This window comes from Ochotona curzoniae, unplaced genomic scaffold (genome assembly GCF_017591425.1).
Source record: "Ochotona curzoniae isolate NIBS_2020 unplaced genomic scaffold, NIBS_Ocur_1.0 scaffold_274, whole genome shotgun sequence".
In the NCBI taxonomy this organism is placed as follows: domain Eukaryota; kingdom Metazoa; phylum Chordata; class Mammalia; order Lagomorpha; family Ochotonidae; genus Ochotona; species Ochotona curzoniae.
The window spans coordinates 7,099,860-7,120,763 of NW_024467101.1; the positions used below are offsets into that span (position 1 = coordinate 7,099,860).

The 20,904-nt window shown below is 50.0% G+C and overlaps 1 protein-coding gene across 3 annotated transcripts in view; it reads right to left on the reverse strand.

Annotated features, from left to right (window-relative positions):
• The window catches only part of LOC121172060 (E3 ubiquitin-protein ligase RNF185), a 107,538-nt gene that overhangs the window by 24,390 nt on the left and 62,244 nt on the right, over positions 1 to 20,904 (reverse strand). The window contains exon 1 of one of the 3 annotated variants that reach the window (XM_041003858.1): positions 1,355 to 2,543. The exons of the other annotated variants lie outside the window; for them this stretch is intronic. Coding sequence (XP_040859792.1) covers positions 1,355 to 1,407 — 53 coding nt within the window. The 5' untranslated portion in view covers positions 1,408 to 2,543. Of the gene's footprint in view, positions 1 to 1,354; positions 2,544 to 20,904 lie in introns of those variants that run through there. 3 annotated transcript variants of the gene reach the window in all.

The window sequence follows — 20,904 nt, forward strand, 5'->3', positions numbered from 1 at the left end:
AGGAATAACCCTTTTGCACAAACTGCCTGTCCCACAATTAAGAGAAACAGGAATTGAGAACCTGAACCAGGGGGTGGAATGGTGATGGGGGCACACTGCTTCAACACCTGGCATCTTGACCCCACGTGGTTAAAACCTCCCTCCCTCCACTGGCTCTTCAGTCAAACTGTCCCCATTTCTGCTCTCAGTTTAGAAATGAAAACCAAACCAGAGAAGAAACATTCTGGGGGAAGGGAAGGTGCAACGCCCCCTCCCTGTTCCCTGCCTAGTGATGAGAGAAAACTCAGAAAGAGCCAGGCCAGAAAGAGCCAGGCCAGGGAGACCTCACGTGTTGGTTCTGTTGAAACCGGTTGCCTATCTGTAAAATGGGGATCTATAATCTCTCTAGGCTGTGGAGAGATTAAAGGATAAAGTGCCTGGCCGAGTCAGCAGCATGGACGCCCGCTCCCTTCCCTGCTCTCAGCTCAGAGGCTTTCCCACCACTCATCAGGGGCCAGCCATTCCCAGAAACCACATGGCATTCTTTTTTTTTTTTTTGCTAAGGGCCGGCCACCTGACCAGGCACCCCAGTAGCAGCAACAGGAGAGCTGTGCTGGGCTTGGGGAAGCCAGAAGCAAAAGCTGATTGCGACCTCTGAGCTGGTGGAGGTGGCCCTTGGGACAACAGACTGCTCCCAAAGAATAACTCCAAGCTCCACCCCAGACAGGGACCCAGAGGGCCAGAAACCCCCTGGGGCAGGTGAGCAAAGAAAGCCAGGTCACAGGTGGGAAGTTCCAGTACCTCCCTCAGACAGACAACCCCACCCTCCTCCCAGCAGCTCAGACACACTGGGATGCTGTCTTGGGGCTCGCAAGCGCTGCCCCCCTTAAACATCCCAAACATGCTCACCTGGGAGCCCAGAAACCCTTCAGGGTCAGAGGCTAAGGTGCCTGCCATTAAGAGAACATTTATAGGAGCCCTACTGTGTACCAGGCGACCCACACCCAGGTCTTCCACGTTTTGGCAGAACCTGCCCGTCCTGCTTGTTGGGACAAATTCCTGGGCAGGCGGCATGGCCTGCAGGTAAGTAAGAGCTGCTGGTAGGAGGGCGCCTTACTTGTGTTCTGCCGCCCCGCCCCCCAAAAGCAGTAACAGCAAGAACACACAAGGTTGGGGTGCATCTTCTGGAGGGCCCTCCAGATGTGTCTGGGGAGGGGAGAAGAGTCACCCATATCCCTCACCTCACTGTTTCCAGGACCTAGTTGGGGAGCCTGTCCCAGGCCGGATGTGCCTGGCAGAACGGCTTGTCTGAGGGGGAGAGGTGAAGGGTGAGAGGCAGTTTCCAGGAGACAGGGAAGAGAGAGCAGCAACTCACCGAAAGGGGTCCCTGGAGGTGAAGTACGCGGGGACAGACAAGTAACTCCCCATCTTCTTCCCGCACCAGACACTCAGGCTCAGCTGCAAACCCGTCTGGGAGTGCCTCGGCCAGGCTGCAGGCGGCCACCATGACAGGCCCAGCAGGGCTCCTCGACACCTCTGGCTGTGGGTGGGTGGGCAGGCAGGCCGGCAGGCTGCCCGGAGCTCACCTCTCCCTCCGGAGCCAGAGGAGCAAGAGGACTCCAGGCCACTCGCTCCCCGGCAAATTCTTGCAGGGGCTCATGGCTGGCCCCGGCTCCTGCCGGGTTCTTGGCAGCTCCGGCTGGCTTCCCCGCCACCCGGGGACTGCGGGAGAACCACCTCTCTGCGGAGGCTACCCACACACACAAACACACACAGAGGCGTTCTCAGGCTGAGGCCGGTGACTAGCTAAGAAAGAGGCACTGCTGTCAAGTTAGCCTTCTTCTCCAGTCCCACCCCTGAATGAGGGAGGGAGGGAGGAAGAGGAGGGGCTCCTCGCGGAACCGAGGTGTGTGGTTGGAGCAGCTGTTAGGAAATAGACCTTGCAGGCAAAGGGGTGGAGCTGGGCTGGAGCAAGGCTGCAGGCAGGCGCCACAGACAATAACTGGGGCCCAGGCTTGTCCATCGCCCCCGCCCCAGGCTGGGCTCCAGGGTAGGGCAGGCAAGAGAGGCAGAGAGTACCTGGTTCCCAATATCCCCAGCCTGACAAGCGCCTAGGACAGTAATTGCTCAGATGTGCAGAAGCACAGGATACCAGCTCCTGGCACAGCCACACCCCCAACCCAAAGGCATGGGATGTCTGATAGGACAGAGCCAGGTGCAGAGACCCGTCCCCAAAGATGCCACCTGGCATCTGCCCTGCCTAGGCCCAGGGTGCTCTGCTCGTTACCTCCCTCTGCTCCCTAGAGCTGGCTGTTTGTGGCTGCCACTAATGAGCTGCAGCTGAGGATACAAGGTACATGGAAATATGCTAGACTACTACTCCCATCTCCATATGGCAAAGACTGCGGGCAGAGAGATCATGTAAGTCATGCCAGAGTCAAGAAGTTGCTCAGTGGCAGGGCCAGAGCTGATTTAATATTAATTTATTTTCATTCTACTGCAAAGGATCTTCAACCTTCTGGTTCACAGATGATAACTGTGGTTGGGCCAGCTTGACACCAGGAGCCAGGGACACAGGCTGAGTCTCCCCCATGGGTAGCAGGGACTCAGGTAACTTGAGCCATCACCTGCTGCCTCCCAGGATGCACATTACAGGAAGCTGGATTGCAAGTGAAGGTGCTAGGACGGGAACCAGGCACTCCGATATGAGATGCTGGTGTCCCATGGGGACGACTAAACTGCTACACTAGATGATTGCCTCCTAGGGCTGGAGTTTAAATGTAGGACCACATGACTCCAGAGCTACAGCTTCAAAGTTCCCGTCTACAAACAGAATGGAGCCTAGGTTGCCCCCCACCCCCTTTAAAAAAAGATTTATTTATTTTTATCGGAAAGGCAGATCTACAGAGAGAAAGAGATACACAGAGGAAGATTTTGCATCTGCTGGTTCACTCCCCAAGTGGCAGCAATGGCCGGAGCTGAGCCAATCCAAACCCAGGAGTCTCCTCCGGGTCTCCCACACGGGTGAAGGGTCCCGAGGTTTTTGGGCTGTCCTCGACTGCTTTCCCAGGCCACAAGCAGGGAGCCGGATGGGAAGCGGGGCCACTGGGATTAGAACTGGCGCCCATATGGGACCTGACATGAGCAAGGTGAGGACTTCAGCCACTAGGCCACCATGCCAGGCCCAAATGGAAGCCCTCTTAAGGAACCCTGGCTGTGAGGATGGCCAAGTTGGCGCCTACCACGAAAAAGTGCCACATCTCCTTATCTGCAGGGAGCTGCTGCAGGAGACTGGGAGAAACACCACCACCTCTGGCTGGTGCTCATCATGCACACAGCCCTCCCCACTATGAAGAGTCAGAAGTTACCTTGTAGCTGCTCTCACAGCAAACTATGGCAGAAATGTCGGTGATGAGTGCCAAAGGGAGCCTTTTCCCATCCTCCAATTATGCACAGGCACGTCAATGCACATGATGAGAGTGGATTTGTGTCTTGTTCATTCATAAGCTATCACTTTACTTAGCACTTAATATGTTCTGAGCCCTGTGTTAAGTGCTTGTTAACATCCTTTTGTTTTTGTTTTTCTTTCTACTTGATCTAGAAGGCCGAGACACAGGCAAGAGCTCTTCCATCTGATGGGTCTCACTGTCCAAATGCCCACTGTGGCTTGGGCTGCGTCAAGCTAAAACCAAGAATCTAGAACTTAATTTGGGTCTCCCATGTAGGTGGAGGGAACCCAAGTGCTTGAGCCATCCTCTGCTGCCTCCCCGAGTGTGCGTTAGGAGGAAGGTGGTTCAGAAGTGGAGGAGCTGGGTCTGCCCCACGGGACGAGACTGTGAGTCTCAACCACCATGCGACATGCCTGCTCCTATCTAGCACATTTAAACTGCTACTATCTGGAATGGATGCTATCATTCCCATTTTCCAGAGGAGGCAACTGAGGTTCCGAGGGTATGAGTCCACTTGCCTAAAGACAGACGGCTGGTGAGTGGTGAGGTTGGGCTTCACAGCCACTAAGCCTGATTCTGGAGCAGGGGTTATGACCCTGTGCCTGTCAAGGACCACAAAACAAACTCCTTACTGCAGCGACCCCTCTGTGCTCAAACGATGCAAAAGCATAAAATGCAAATGCTCATGACTGTGTTTCGATAAAACTAAATGTAAATTCCATTTCATTTCCATGTGGGAGCGCACATGCTTTTGTATCCCACACCCACTGTCACAATCCTTTAAAAATGTAAAAAGAAAAAAAATTTTTAAATCACAGGCTATATAAAGATAGGCATAGGGTTAGTTTGCCCCACGACTCCTGTGTTTAACAGCCACAGAACTCAGCCTCTCTAACGATGAAGAACAAACATATCTAACCATGGCCACCCCAGGCACGTTGCTCAAGCCCCACAGGTGGCTGAGGGGGGAGCCAGCACCGTGCGGGTGCTCACGCTGCGCCTGTGGCACTCCTTGTGGGCCTGAATTTTGCCCACGCTAACTCAGCAGCCCTGGGAGCAGGTGAAGCTACAGATGCCAATCGCTTGCCTGAGGTCGCCCAGTGAGTTGTGTAAGGAAGACGTCAACTTCAACTAGACAGTATGGCCTGAGCTCCACCATGCTCTACTGGAGCTGGGTCTGGGCCTGCAGCCAGACTGTCTGGGTTTGAATGCGACACTGCACTGCTGCGTGTAAGCCTTTGGCACAGAGTCTGGAACACATTAAGGGTTGATAAATGTTAGCTGTTAATATCATTAAGACTATTGTTACAACTACCATGGGCTATGAGGAGGCCTTTAAGCATGTCCCTGCCTCTGTCTGGGCCTTGCTTAGGTGTTTAAAAGAACTTCCAGGTTCAACCCTGTCCAGTTCCATGAGGCTGCTGCATGCAAGGGGCTGGGGGGGGGGAGGGGGGCTCAGTTTGCCTTGCATCTCAAAGCTGAGTTTTATTCTTGAGTCAGCTTTGAGGGGGGATCAGGATCCTGGCCTGGAAGCCACAGAGGGAGGTGGAATGGATGGAGTGTGTGTGTGGGGGGGGAGGGGGGGACAACAACCAGGGGATGGACAATATACAACGGGTTTGCCTGTTTGCAGATCTGAGAGAGCTCTCGTCTAGCCACAGAGCTCTTTCTTTCTTAAACACACACATTCATACACAAGTTCGGGTTTTCTGCAATTTGATCAGGGAAGAAGGAGCACCTACCCACGCCCCCACCCCAAAATTAGTCCCAAATTGGTCTGGAATTAGCAAATGATCTTCTAATTGCATCCTCTGATTTCCATCTGATGAACGCAGTTGCAGATGGGGAAGAAAAGGCAAGCCACAGAGCGACCGGGGGCTGGGGGACCTGTGAGCATAACTCCTCTTGACATTTCACACAGCTCTGCTGTTCCAGTGGCGGCGGGCACAGTGAGTCGGTGTCTAGGAATGCGAGCAGGAGGCTGGGGCGTTCTCTTCTCTGCACCCCCACCTCCAACTCCCCTTACAAAGGGACGTGGTGGGTGGCTGGCTGGGGGAGTAAGGGAGAAGAGTTTGCAATGCCTTGAGAACTACAACCCAACCTCACCCAACCCCACCCCCTTCCTGCCTCCCGGAACAGGAGCAAACCTTCTCTCCGTGTCCTAAGCTGAAATGGAAGCCCCGCCCAGGTGGAATTCACTTGACCCCTATAAATCCAGACTCCAGGAGGAACCTCTGAAGGATTGATCACTGCATATGATAAGCCGCTGGCTGCTTAGACCCAAGTGTGCAGTTCCTCCGGGCCAACTTCACCATCTAGAACTGGGAGGTGAAAAGCCATATGCTGGAGGGTGTATTTCCCAACCCACCTAATCTCCTACGCTAGTCCCTTCCTGCCCTTAGCAATGGATGCCCTGGATGGCAGACTGCTCTTCTGGGTTTCCCAAGCATCTGGCAGAGGTCTCAAGCATTTACGGCTGCCAGAGGCAAACTGCGGGGATCCTTGAACTGGCAGCCCCGGTCAGGATAAAAATGGCAGGAGAGGTGCTAATCTCCTGCAGATTTCGTAAGCTTTGGAAACCTGGCAGGCAGCCTAGTGAATGGACTCCTCGGAACCAACCAAGCTGTGGAGCCTTAGAGGCACGGTGGCCTCTGGGGTAGTGAGAAGCGGCCGGTTGTTGAATCACCCTAGCCTCTGAAGTCAGCGGCTCTGGTTGCATCGCTGGTCAGTGTGGCTGTGTTCATGTGAGGCCCTCTGTTGGCAGGGAGGACTCAGTCAGGGAGGCAAGCTCTGTCTGAAAGGTGAGCTCGGCCACCCCTCATCTCACCACTCTCCCTTCCGGCTTTTCAAGTGGTAGGGACAGCAGCAGTAGCCTGCTATGTTTAGTCTTTCTAAAAATGACAGTCCCAGCCGTTTCACTGTTGCAAATTTTTGCCCCGAGGAATATCTAACCATTGAACAGATGTGTGTGCAGTGTAGCACAGCTTCACGCAGAAAGATCGGGAATAATCCATTGTCTCTAAAGGGAGGCGGGCCAAATACAACCACACAACTGTACAATAGGATGTGATTCTGCTGCTTAGGAAAAAAAAATCATGAGGTAGATCCCGAGTACTGAAACTGAAATTGTCCAGGGTGAGATGCCAGCCTCAGAGACAGGTGCTGCGTGGACACTTAGGTTTCTATATAGAAGTGTCTAACTTTGGCTCTGTTCCCAACCCCAGCTTCCTGCTAATGCTGTACCCTATTAACAAGAACTTGGGTTCCTGCCACTCATGTAGATTGAGTTTCCAGGTACAAGCTTCGATCTGGCCCAGCCCTGGTTGTTGTAGGCATTTAGAAAATGAATCAGTGGGTAGATATCTCTTTGCGTTTCCAATAAACAAATATTTTAAAAAATTGTTTTATTTATTTGAAAGGCAGTGTGATGTTATAGATGGAGAGTTCTTCTACCTGCTGGCTTACTCCCTGAATGGCCTCCATGTCTGGTGCTGGGCTAGGCAGGGGCCAGGAGCTGGGAACTCTGTCCAGTTCTCCAACAAGGATTCAGGGGTCCAAATGGCTGTTAATGACTGGGCTGGACCAGGTGAAGCCAACAGTCAAAAAACCCATCTGGGTCTCCCCATGGGGTGACAAGGGGCCCAAGTATTTGGACCATCCTCCACTGCTTTCCCATGTACAACAGGGAGCCAGATCAAAAGTGGAAGAGTCAAGTCTTGAATCAGCACTGATGGGATGCTGGAATCAGTGGCTTAATCCACTGCACCAGAATGGGGACGCCTGAAACTTCAATTAAAAAAAAAAAAAAGGTTATTCATTTGATTTGTTTGTTTGAAAGCCAGAGATTGACAGAGACAGACAGAAATCTTTCATCTGCTGGTTTACTCTTCAACAGCTGACAACAGCTGAGCAGCCCAGGCAGGAGCTGAGGGCCAGGAACTTGATCTAGATCTCCCCGGTGGATGACAGGGAACCAAACACCTGGGTCCCTGTCATCTGGTGCTCCTAAGGGCGTGCACTGACAGGAAGCTAGATTCAAGAGTGGAGCTGGGAATTGAACCTGAGGTCCGTTTACTATGAAATGCAAGTGTCCCAAGCAGTGTTTTTAACTGTCTATGTCCACCCCTGAGATGCTACTTTTTTTTTAAGATTTATTTTATTTTTATTGGAAAGGTGGATATACAGAGAGGAGAGACAGAGAGGAAGATCTTCCGTCCGATGATTCACTCCCCAAGTGAGTGCAACGGCCGATGCTATGCCAATCCGAAGCCAGGAGCCTCTTCCGGGTCTCCCACGTGGGTGCAGGGTCCCAAAGCTTTGGGCCATCCTCGACTGCTTTCCCAGGCCACAGGCAGGGAGCTGGATGGGAAGTGGGGCTGCCGGGATTAGAACCGGTGCCCATATGGGATCCCGGGCGTGCAAGGCGAGGATCTTAACCACTGCACCATCACGCCGGGCCCAAGAGATGCTACTTTTTAAAGTGATAAATGTACAAGAAAAAGAAGTCCCATGTATAGCGAGTGAAGCCTCTGCCTGTGATGCCAGCATTTCACATAGGTTTTTGAAACCCAGCTGCTCCTCTTTCTATCTAGCTCCTAATGTAGAAGAAGCTCTGCACTCCTGGCTCAGCCCTGGCCACTGTGACCGACTAGCGGGTGAACTAACGAATGGCAGATGTGTTTGTCTCTCTTCCTCTCTAACTGCCTTTCAGATAAATACATAAATCTTTTAAAAAGAAGTCACCTGACTTAGAGTAAACACCGCCTCACACTTTTTCCAACAGCAAAAACTTCAAGCGGAAACACTCAGGACCCTGGGGCTCTGGCTTCAGCTTCCCAGGAGGGTGCTCTGGCCACCTCCTGCCCCGCTCCACTTCCTGACTTTGCCATGTAAGGCTGTCCCCAGGAACAATCCTATCCTCTGCTCTCTTAGGTTACTTCCCAGCCTCGCAGCTCTCCAGCCAGTGGTTCTCTGGTCATCCTTACTCCAGGCACATCCTCAACAGGGCGTTCACTCTCCTCTAAGAGGGAACCCTTGGTTGTGACCCCCAGTGCATCTCACACAGGAAAGGCTCTGTGCCCGTATCCTATCTACTGTCCAATCACATTGTGAATGGGCAGGTATGCAGATGCTTGGTCAAAGGAGTAAAGACGTGATTCAGGACGTCCATCATGCATATCTATCATCCCAGGAAACAACGAATGTTTATAAAACACTTTCAGGCTACCCAGGGCTTTTCTAGTCATTATCTAACTTTAGTCCCTGTAACAACTTCTCAAGAGTACCCATGGCACAGGCAGCGGGAGGGGCGCCTGGAGATGCTAGGTAATTAGCCCAAGCTGACGCTGCTGAGAAGTACAGGAACTGAGGTCAAGAGCAGGGTTTGCTGAGCTCCAATTGCATGCCTTCACCTCCACACAATCCTTCATCAAGGCATTTAGGAATCTTACTGGGAATGTTGAGAGCTTGTGTCTGATTTTTTTTTTTCAGGATTTCCCCTCCTACAATTTTACTGTCAAATGCCCTGTAGAGACACAGGATAGAGACTGGTGACGAGTGAGCCAGAGAGAACAAGAAGTCAAGTCTAATGAGCCACTCATTCACCAAGGTTGGAGCCTAGAGAGAAACTCGGCTGTGCCGTCATTTGCGCAGAACTTTGCAAAGAAGTCAAATCAGAAAGGTCATTCAATGTACTTTTTCCAGGATCTCGTTTTCTTCCTTTTTGAAAACATGACTATTTCCCATTCTTTGTTTTACTGATAAGATTCCCAGCGCCTGGTACGTGACACACTTGGCACTGAGCAGTGTGAGTACTTAGTTTCATTCTCCATAGTTTCTCCTAAGTCACTAATGGCGGATTTAACAAATGTACTAACACATTCTTTTCCCTCTTTTCGGTATGCTGGGAAATAATACGAAAATCTGAACACCCTCATAATCTTGGGCTTCTGGCTCTCCATGCATACTTCAAAAGTTCACGAGCAGTCCTGGTGCAACAGCCTAGTGGCTAAAGTCCTCACTTTGCACATGTCAGGATCCCATACAGGCACTGGTTCTAATCCTGGTGTCCCCACTTCCCTTCCCATCCAGCTCCCTGCTTGTGGCCTGGGAAAGCAGTGGAGGACGGCCCAAAGCCTTGGGACCCTGGGCCCACATGGGAGACCTGGAACAAGCTCCTGGCTTCTTTAGGAAGCTAACACTGGCTCAATCAGCTTAGCACCAGCTGTTGTGGCCACTTGGGGAGTGAACTAGTGGATGAATGATTTTCTTCTTTGTCTCTCCTCTTTTCTGTAACTCTTACTTTCCAATAAAAATAAATAAAACCTTAGAAAAAAAAAAGAAAAAAAATCGAAGTTCTCACAAGCTATCAACAAAAAAGGGGGCTAACACTGCGGCCATTCCACATGGATGGATGTTGGGTCATGTCCTAGCTGCCCCACTTCCATTCCAGCGCCCTGCTAACTGGCCTGGGAAAGGCAGAGGAAGACAGCACAAGTATGTGGGCCCCTGTCACCAATGTGGGAGGCCTGGGCAATGCTCCTGGCTCCTGACTGCAGCCTGGCCCAGTGCCAGCTGTTGTGGCATCTAGAGAGAGAGAGTTAACCAGCAGATGAAAAATCTCTGTCTCTCTCTGTAACTCTTTCAAAATAAATAAATAAATCTTGAGGGGAGGAAAAAAAAACCCAACAAAAACGACAGGTGCCAAACATTATCTTTTGCCTGGGATCTGTTATTGTGACATCATGTTCTAGAAGCAGTGGATGTTTAATTTCGAGTTCCATGAACGAAGGACCAAAGTAGGAATGCTTATTATGTGGTCTTGTTCAACTTTCATAATCCTGTGAGGCTGGGGTTGTCAACTCCTTGGAACATGAAGGAACCAGGGGTTAACAGAGGAGGTTATTTATTGTTCAAGGTCACAGGTCTAGAAATTGGCAGAGCTGGGATTTCACTTAAGCCTTTGGACTCCAGGCCCAACACACTAAACCTGCCTCCAATAACAATTTTATACTTGCTGGTTTGATTTATCACAGTATTTCTGAAAGTGTGGCCAAAAAAACAGAAGCGTTAGATCCTCTTGTCCGCCTGCTGAAAAGGCAGCTTCTGGGACCCTACTTGGCTGCAGGGACAGCAGAATCAGAGAATAGGGCTGTGGATCTGTACGTTAAGGTACAGGCATCTGGTGTGGTGGTTAAGGTGCATGGAGGGATATACAGTGTCCTGTATCTGAGTTCTTGGGTTCAAGTCTTGGCTCTGCTTCTGAATCCAGCTTCCTGCTGGTCTGCATCTGGAGAAGGAGAGGGTGGTAGTTCAAGTAGTTGGGTCACTACCACCCAAGGTGGGAGACCGGGAAGGAGTTCCTAGTCCCCACAGAAGGAATAAACCAGTGGTTAGGAAACATGTCTCCCAAATAAAACACATTTTAAAATATTTTAAAGTATATATATAAAAACAAATAAGAGTGTTTAGAGCCAGTGTGATAGCTCAACAGGCTATCCCTCTACCTGCACTGTTAGCATTCCACATGGGCACTAATGTGTGACTGGCTGTTATACTTGACATCCATGCTTAGAGCCTGGGAAAGCAGGCCCAAAGCCTTGGGGCCCTGTAGCTGTGTGGGAAACCTGGAAGAGGCTCTTGGCTGCTGGCTTTGAGTCAGCTTAGCTCTAGCCATTGTAGTCATCTGGGGAGTGAACCAACAGATAGAAGATGTCTCTGTCTCTCCTTGTCTCTGTAAATCTGCCTTTCTAATAAAAACAAATCTTTTTCTTTAATATTTATTTATACAATATTTATATATACAAAGAGGAGAAGAGACAAACAGGATCATCTTCCGTCTGCTGACTCACTCCCCAAGTGGTCGCAATAGCCAGAGCTGAGCCAATTCAAAGCCAGGAGCTGGGAGCCAGGAGCCTCCTTCATGTCTCCCACGTGGATACAGGGTCCTGAGACTTTGGGCTGTCCTCCACTGCTTTCCCAGGCCACAAGCAGGAGCTAGATGGGAAGGGAACTGCTGGGACACAAGCTGGTGCCCATATGGGATCCCGGCATGTTCAAGGTGAGGATTATAGCTGCTAGGCCATCAAGCCGGGCACAAAGAAATAAATCTTAAGTTTGCAATTTTGTCAAGCTCCAAGTGTTTCCAATGCTCACTGAAACTGCTAACCACTGCTTTTTTCCTTCTTAAGTGCCTTATCATTTGATTTCATTGCATCTTCCTAGTAACCCTGAGAAGCAGGCAGCAGAGATTACCATTATTCCCCGTTATAAAACGAGGAAATGACTGCAAAGGTAGGCTGTTCAATCTTTTTTATTCTGGAAGCAGTTTCATTAAAAAAAAAAAAAAAAGTTTGGTGACCTGCATTTTGTTGCTACTGGAGACCTTCACCCTTCTGGCATCACAGCACCTGCCTCTCTTTACTCAGTGACACTGGAGTGGGGTTCGAGGTGTGATACAAAAGGGTGATTCTAGAAGACAAAAGTCATTCTATTAAGCCACTCCCTCTGGAATGAAAACCAAATCTAAAACAAACAAACACGAAGGGATGGCATCAGCCGATTTCAGAAACAGCTGGTGTTTCTCTGAGAGTGCTACCCATGAGAGCAGCACAGCTGATGAAAAACCACTCCCCGGCATCGTCAGGAAGGTCTGAACACAACATGACTGCCAACACAGACGAAAACCACTTTCATTCCCGTCTGGCACGACATGCTCAGGGTTATTTTGGTCGTGGTGGGTGGCATGGAGAAAGATCATTTGTTAGTGTGCCCATCTTAAGTGGGGAGAAGGCATCCTAGTGTTTGCAGGGGGAGAAAGCCACAAGACAAGCTACGGCATGGCGGGCTCCTGCAGCTGCCCAGGGCCGTCCGCAGAGGTGCTGGGATTGGACGATCCAAGGCTCAAGGTGTGACACTTACAGACAGAGATTTTGATTTCATCCCTCAACTCAGAAGGAAAGTTCCTGCCTGGGAGAAGACTGTAGAGTACGAAGATGGATACGGCGCGTATGGAAGGACTCTTCAGTTGTCCAGACGGTCGTCATTGCCCCTACTCCGAAGCAGACACTACATGCACTCTGCTAAGCTCTAGGGGAACAAAGAGCAACTAGATGAGGCTCTGTGAACACCTTACACACTGGCAGGTTATGACTGAGGCATGCGGAGAACTCCACCAACAGGGAAGATGTCTGGGGAGGAAGGGGGCTGAGGGAGGTTGTAGGGGACTCTTCCACGGGAGTGGGAGTGTCGGCTGACTCTTCGCGGGCTGTGTGCCAGGAAGATGAGAGACATTCCAGCCTGAGGGAACAACAGGTGCAAAGGCAGTGGGGCATTACAGAGCCTGGCATGCCCACAGAACACTGAGCAGCTCGGTTAGCTACAAGGCAGGGCACATGGTGGGTAGCGATCAGAGGAGCCTGGGATGGTGGGAGCAAGCAGGCACAACGCACAAAAGACTGAGCCTGCCAGACTCAAAAGTTGCCCCATGGGCAGCAAGGAATTATCAGGGATATTTAAGCAGAGGTGTCCCTTTCCCTTCCACTAATCCCTCCAAAGAATAGCACACAAAGTCTCACAGAGCCAGGAGTTTTCTTCCGGGTCTCCCATGCAGGTGTAGGGTCCCAAGGCTTTGGGCCATTCTCCACTGCCTTTCTATGCCACATGCAGGGAGCTGGAAGGGAAATGGAGCAGCTGGGACATGAACCGGCACCCATATGGGATCCCAGTGCATGCAAGGCAAGGATTTAGCTACTGAGTCATTGCATTGGGCCCTCATTTTACTTTATTTATTTGAAAGGCAGAGCAACAGAGGAATATAGGGAAAGACAGAAAGAGAGAGAGGTACATGAGGAAAATGAGAGGATTTCCCATCTGTTGCTTTATTCCTCAAAGGACTACCACAATAGCAGGTGTAGGCCAGCCTAAAGCTAGGATGAACCCAGAACCAGCCTGGGTTCTACCACGGGCAGCAGGGGCCCAGGACTTGGGTCACTTTCTGTGGCCTTCCCAGGTGCATCAACAGCAAGTTGAACCAAAAGCAAGGCAGCCAGGGTACGAACCAACTCCAATATGGGATGCAGGCAAGGCAAGCAGCGGCTTAGCCCACTGTTCTGCAGTGCCTACCCTGACACCTTCATTTTAGCAGCTAAGGTCTTGTCTGTATGGGCCTGAGGCACATAAAGGTGTGACTACAACCTCTTGGGGATAGTCACACACTATTGCTCATGGCACTACTATTAGAAAACTGAACATCTGACATTGGGCATCATATACTGCAGTCGTACGGATATTCTTCTGGCTGTAATGGGGGAAATTGCTAGAAGGAAAGACCACCCTCCTCCCCACCCCCGTTGACAAGAAGGAGTAGGAGGTGGCAAATCTTGCTTCAGAAAATAACAGCTGCACAAAACTTCCATCCCAGAAGGGTCTGACTCATCATCGAACACAGCCCAGGGCTCGTCATGGTTGCAGCTGCAAGTGCCTCCATCCTCCCCAGACTCAAAAGCTCACTCAGGCCTTGTACCACCAGCTATTCAACTGCTTTCTGCTGGCCCCATGAGAACACAGCAAAGAGAAACAGCAGAGCTGGTTGGCTGGAAAGAAAGCTGCTGTATCTCACCTGCTTTTTGAGGAGTCAACACCATCACATTGTTCAGTGAGGCTTAGCTGGTCACGATTGCACACAACACGAATCCCAGCTTCCTCCCTGGCCTGTGTTGTAATTTGGGGGTTCCCTACTGCATTATCAAGGGGAAGGGCCAGCCTGGGAAATCTTGGTTTACGGGAAGACCTGTGCTAATGTGGCCTTCATGTGGGTTAACTCAGAAGACAAAAGGGGGCTGTGGCCAAACTGATAGGAGCTTCCAGGACCAAGAACAATGACGGACACGATGAGCTTATTGTCACGAAGGAACAATGTTTTGGATCCCAACTCTGACTCTCACTGTCAAGCTGGAAAAAGGAAAAGCCTAACGAACTTGCAACTAAACTTAAATCAGTGAGTGTTCTGTACATAGAATAATAATTGTTCCCCAGCCAGTGTCTGTTGGGGCAAAAAAACCAAAAAACAAAAAACAAAAAACACTAGGTCTTGTCTGGCAGAGACCTGAAAACTTGCCCAGGTCAACAATTAACTTGCTGTGTGATCTTAGGCAAGCCACTACACTTCTGCGGGCTTCAGTTGCATCCTTGTTAAAAACAAACAAACAAATAAAAAACATCCATTAGGTCAATGTGGCAAGAAACCATGAGGAAAGAGGGTGTGGACAGAGAAAGAGTGGGGGGGGCGGGGGCGTTGGCCACACAGGGAGGTCTCCTGGGCTGGCCTCCTGGTGTCTGCCCCATCTCTGGGTTCTGCTTTTGATCTGTTGCTCCAGAAACAAGTCTTCATAATATCTAGAGAAGGGCAGGCATGCTGTGATGATTCCGGCCTAAGGATTCAATCAGCCCCACGTTAGTGACAAACTGGTGACCGACATTGTGTATGCAGCCAAGTGTTACACTTCCAGATCCTTCCTGCTGTCTAAAATCCCATGAAGCTGCATTTGACATCAGCAAGTTTCTCGGGGAGCTTGGAGCTGAAGGAGAGGCAAATGAGCAGTCATGGAGAGAAACCTCACGGTGAGTCCGCCCAGTTAGCCCTGCCCACAACAAAGAGCTCCCTTCTGTGAACAAGGCCAATGGGCCCTGCCATCCAACAAGCCTCCAATTCTGCCCCACTTTTCACTCTGTATTTTGCTGGTGATGACTTATTACCTGCTATCTTGGTTTTCAAACTAAGTTTAAACTGAAAAAAAATTATTATTCTAGGTAAGTGGGACAATTGACCATTCCTATTTAATAACAATTCAGGGCCTGGTGTGGTAGCCTAGTGGCTAAGTCCTTGCCTTATATTTGCTGGGATCCCATATGGGTGCAAGTTTGTGTCCCAACAGCCCCACTGAGAAAGCAGTAAAGGATGACACAAGTCCTTGGGACTCTGCACCCACGTGAGAGATCTAGAAGTTCCTGGTTCCTGGCTTTGGATCAGCTCAGCTCCAGCTTTTGCAGTCACTTGGGAAGTGAACCAGTGGATGGAAGTTCTTTCTCTCTGTAAATCTGACTTTCCAGTAAAATAAATACATCCTTGGGGGGAAAAAAAATCAGCTCTGGGAGACATGTGCGTCCTTGGCAGCTAATAACAAATGGCTGACACCTGCAAGTGTGCACTCTGCAAGGCCCTCGTTCCCGGGGCCACACATGACTTTGCCCATCATCCCTTGCACAACACCAGCAGGTAAGTGGCATGTTAGTGTTTCCATTGTACAGATGAGGAAACCAGGCATGGAAAGGATACGTGACTCGCCCAGGTGCTCAGTTAACAAATGACGGGACTGGGATTTCAATGGTTTTAACTCATGCTCTGAGCTACCATATGGGTCCACTTTCACTACAGGTAACCCAGGTTACTTTAACCCATAGAAGACAGAAGACAGGTCCCGCCTCCAACAAACTACCCACTTAGACCTATGAGTCTAAGACACTGGGCAACGATTCTACACTCAACTCTATTCATCAGTGGACATCTTCAGCTCCTGCTATTTTTCAAAGACCAAACCCAAACAAAGTCAAAACACTAATGATGGGGATGGAACTTTTCCAGTTTGCAGAACAACGGCTTGTCAGTTTGGGCTGGAGGGAAGTGAGTGGTCACAAAGAGGACTTCACAACCTGGAGGCAGTTGGTGCCAGAGCAGCTGAGCTCGCCCGCATCCCTCCCGAGGTCCCCAGGCCTCAGGATGTGTTCCTGCCAGGACTGCACCTGCAGAGAAGCACTTCATCTGGTGCTGGACAGGACTCCCGCCCGCCTCTCAGGACTCTCCTCGGTGCGCCGAGGCTCCTTTGGGGACAGAAGACAAAAGGGCTGTGACTTCTTATCGTCACTCTTGCAGGCAATGTTCTCCAAACAACCTAATCAATGTCTGTAGCCGATTCCTCTCTGCCATTTCCAGTAACTTTAGCCACAGGATTTGCTAAGGGAAGGATGTGGGGATGGGAGTGCGGGAGGGCAGGGAAAGCCCCCTACCAACTTACATCATCGCTCTCGGCTATTTCTGGTAATTCATTTGACCTCCAATGGTGATGATGTGCTTAGTGGTGACGTAAGAGGCAGAAAGCCTCTTGGACTCTGACCGTGTTGTGCTGACTGGCAGAGGTCTCCAGATGTCATTTCAGATGATGACAAGAACAGATGTGATGTGAGATTAAAACTACAGAAACGGCTTCCAAAGGAAACATCTACAAACACAAAAAAAACAGGGAGGCCCTGACTTCTTCTTGAGAAGTGAGGAGGCACCGTTTCCCTGAGCAGGAAGTGATGGGGCAAAAAGAGAGTGGCAGGCATTCTGGGTCGAGGACGCAGCATGAACAAGGTCCTTTACTTTGTGTTTTAAGCCCTAGGGAGGTGTGGGGGGTGGGAAGAAGCAGAAGGCTCTGCAGACAGGGCTGCAGGCCAGACGTTGCGGGGAGCCACGTTAAAGATCTTGGTCTGTATCCAAGAACACCGGAAAGCTGTGTTTAAGGAAGGAGACGACAGAGTGTGATGTGGTCAGATCTTGTGTTTTAAAGATCACTCCCTCCAGCTGCTCTGCAGATAATGGATTGAGAGCTGCACTGCGTCTGTGCAGGGGAGAGATGATGGTAGCTTGGAACAGGGTAGAAGAGCAGGGAGGGAGGTGATAAAAGAAAAAAAGAAATGCATTCAAAATATAATATAGGGCCTGGCGCAGTAGCACAGTAGCTAAAGTCCTCACCTTGCACGTGCTGGGATCCCAAACGGCTGCCGGTTTTATCCTGGCAGCACTCGCTTCCCATCCAGCTCCCTGCTTGTGGTCTGGGAAAGCAGTAGAGGACAGCCCAAGGTCTTGGGATTCTGCGCCCACTTGGGAGATCTGGAAGAAGCTCCTGGCTCCTGGCTTCAGGCTGATACAGCTCCAGCCGTTGCAGCCACTTGGGGAGTGAATCAGCAGATGGAAGATCTTCCTGTCTCTCCTCCGCCCCTCTGCATGTCTGACTTTCCAATTAAAAATCCATCTTTAGTCTGGAAGCAGGGATGCAAAACTGTTGGACATGTGTAGACAATGGGATGCTGGACCGTCTGACATTGTCTGTACCAACAATGTCAGGGTACACTTAAATAAGAGACTGAAAGAATTGTGATTACTTATAAAGGACTACACCATTGTAGCAAAATGGGGATCTTTTGGGGGTGGGAGTTTGCGGGGGAACCCCAGTCTATACAAAATTGTACCATATAATTCAAAATTCAAAATAAAAATATATAAAAAAAATCTAATAATATATATGTACACACACACACAAAATGTAGAGAGCAAAACCGATCAGCTTGGCTACTGAGGATGAGGAAGAAGTGGTACCAAAGACTCCTGGGGTTTAGGTGGCAGGGATGGATGTGTATTCAACATTAGGTTGCGATGGGAGCATAGCTGGCATGGGGATGGAGGCATGGAGACTAAGTTCTGCTGAGCCGCAGGTGTCCAGAAGACATTCAAATGCACATGCCAAACTGAACGCAAGGGTATAGGCGCCAGTGCAATGGCTCAACGTGCAACCTCTCCACTTTCAAGTGTCAGCATCCTATATGGGTGCCGGCTCATGTACACGATGCCACACTTCCCATCTAGCTCCCTGCTTGTGGCTTGGGAAAGCAGCGGAAGATGGCTCAAAGCCTTGGAACCCTACACCGACATGGAAGACCCAGAAAAAACTCCCAGCTTTAGACTGGATCAGCTCAGCTCTGCCCATTGTAGCCATTTGGAGAATGAATGAGTGGATGGAATCTCTTTGTTTCTCCTTCTCTCCAGACATCGGGTCTGCCTTTCTAATAAAAATATATAAAGAGAGAGAGAGAGAGAATAGAGAATAAATAGGTCTAGAGCTCAGGGAAAGGTCAGGGCTAGGGAGAATGATTCCAGGGCTATCTGTGAGTAGAAGACAATGGAAGCTGGGGTGCACCTGACATGGCCTGGGGTGAAAATAGATGATGCACCTGGAGGAAAGACAACATCTCAGAGGAGGAGGGAGGAGAGGATGAACAAACTGGAAATACCAGAGAGGTGGGGAGGTGGAATGTCACAGAAACCAAGGGGTGCCAGACACTCATCACTAATGCTAACATCTGAAGGGCCCGAGCCACTGTGTCCACAGGAGCAGCTTTGATCTGCATCAAGACCTTTGGAGGTGGGAACCACTGCACTTTCCCTAAGATGAGGAAACTGAGGCAAAGCAGCTGGGACGTGAGCCCAAGCAGCCTGCTTCCAAATTCTGATGCACTCTACATTTCTAAGTTGAGTATCTCTTATTGAATATGCCTGCAACCAGAGGGGTTTTCAGGTTTCAGATGGATCTTTGGATTCTAGAATATTCACATTATTGAACATATTAAGGGACACAATGCGACGGCTCACTGGCTGAATCTTTACTTTGTAAGCACCAGGATCCCATTATAGGTGCCAGTTTGTGTCCAGCTGCTCTACTTCCCGTCCAGCTCTTTGCTTGTGGCCTGGGAAAGCACTGGAGGATGACCCAAAGCCTTGGGACCCTACACCCGCTTGGGAGACCGGAGGGAACTCCTGTCCCCTGGTTTCAGATCGGCTTAGCTTCGGCTGTTGTGGCCATTTGGGGAGTGAATCAACAGATGCCAGAACTTCCTCTCTGTCTCTCCTCTCCGCAAATCTGATCTGCTTTTTCAATAAAAATAAATCAATTTTTTTTAAAACAAAGATTCACTTATCTTTCTTGAAAAGTCAGATTTACAGAGAGAAGAGACAGAGAAATATTATCCGTCTGCTGGTTCACTCCCCGGATGACCGCAACAGCTAGAGCTGAGCAGATCTGAAGCCAGGAGCCAAACAAGTGTAGGGGTTGTCCTCTGTTGCTCTCCTAGGCACATCAACAGATAGCTGGATTGGGAGTAGAACAGCTGAGATCTGAATCAGCACCCATGTGGGATGCTGGCACTGCAAGGCTGGGGCTTAACTAGCTATGCCACTGCACCAGCGCCTGCCTTCCTGGACCAGGCCAAAACCAGGAGTCAGAAACTTACCCTGGGTTTCCCACAGGCACGGCAGGCCATCAGCACGGCCTTCCACAATGCATGCACAGTAGTTAACTGCAACTTCTCTCATAAGCTCGAGTGTAAAATTGTCCACTGTGGTATCATATTGACGCACAAAAAATTTCAGATTTTGGAGCATTTTAGTTTTGAGATTTTGCGGGGTTAGGGATAATCAATCTGTATCTCCAGTGCTGCTGCAGGGGCGGGGGTGAGGTGTCATACAACAAGAAGACTGAAGAGCAGCTGATGGACAAAACTGACAACATTTGGAACATTACTAAGGGGAGGTGGTTTCTCAAGAGTGGAGGCTTCTGTTACAAATGATCCAAGTCACTACCTGCTTCCAGCTGTCTCAAGTAGCCAGGGCTCCTGGGACAAGGCTGGCATGTCAACGCTGTATCCCCAGTAGTGCTCGGGGTCAGAAGGGAGCCAGATGCTTGAAATGATATGTGGATGGTTAATGTAAGCAGCGCAATGCCATGATTTGCTGCCATGTTAACCCTTCACATGATACCAATCTCGTGCCTTCAGAGTGCTCTGCCACCCACCACCTGCGGGATCCTCACTTCTTCATGAATTGAATGATGCCTGCCCCACTTTACAGATAAAAAATGGAGGCTCACAGGAGCCAAAGAACTCATCCACCGTTTCAGCTTGCCTGTCTCTGTAAAGACTTAGATCTGGGTTCCTGACTCCAAGTCTACCGTTCGTTCCTGGGATAAAGAGGGGCTTTTTAGAAGCTGGAGAGATCTCAGCTAAGATGTCAAGTTTATGCCCCTAGACTGATTGTTCTAATTTTCTGAAACTTCTTTTGCAGTAAAACAGGAGCTATGGTGACCAGCACTATGGAACAGTGGATTAAGCCATACCTTGCAATATGATATCCCAGTTCGAGTCCTAGCTTCCTATTGATGTGCCTGGGAAGGCAGCAGAAAATACTTCAAGTACTTGAGCCCCTGTCATCCACGTGGGAGACCAGGATGGAGTTTCTGGCTCCCAGCTTCAGCTTGGCTCAGACCTGACTGTTGTAATCTTTTGAGGAGTGAATCAGCAGATTGAAATTTCTCTTTCCCTCGCTTCCTGTGTCTCCCCACTCTGTTGTTCTGTCTCTCAAATAAACAAATAGGGCTTACAGAATCCTTATAATGAGGAGTGAAATAGAGGATCTAAGTGAATCTCCTAACACAATGCTTAATAAATATCAACTGCCTATCCCTGGGTCTCATCCCTCTCCATCTTTCCACCACAGCTCTGGACGCAGATGTAGTCGTGTGGCTCTAGGTCTCTCTTCCCAAAAAGCAGGAATAATACACACTGGAGGCCACCCACTGCTGCCACATCCTAGTGTTAGAGTCTTGGAGTC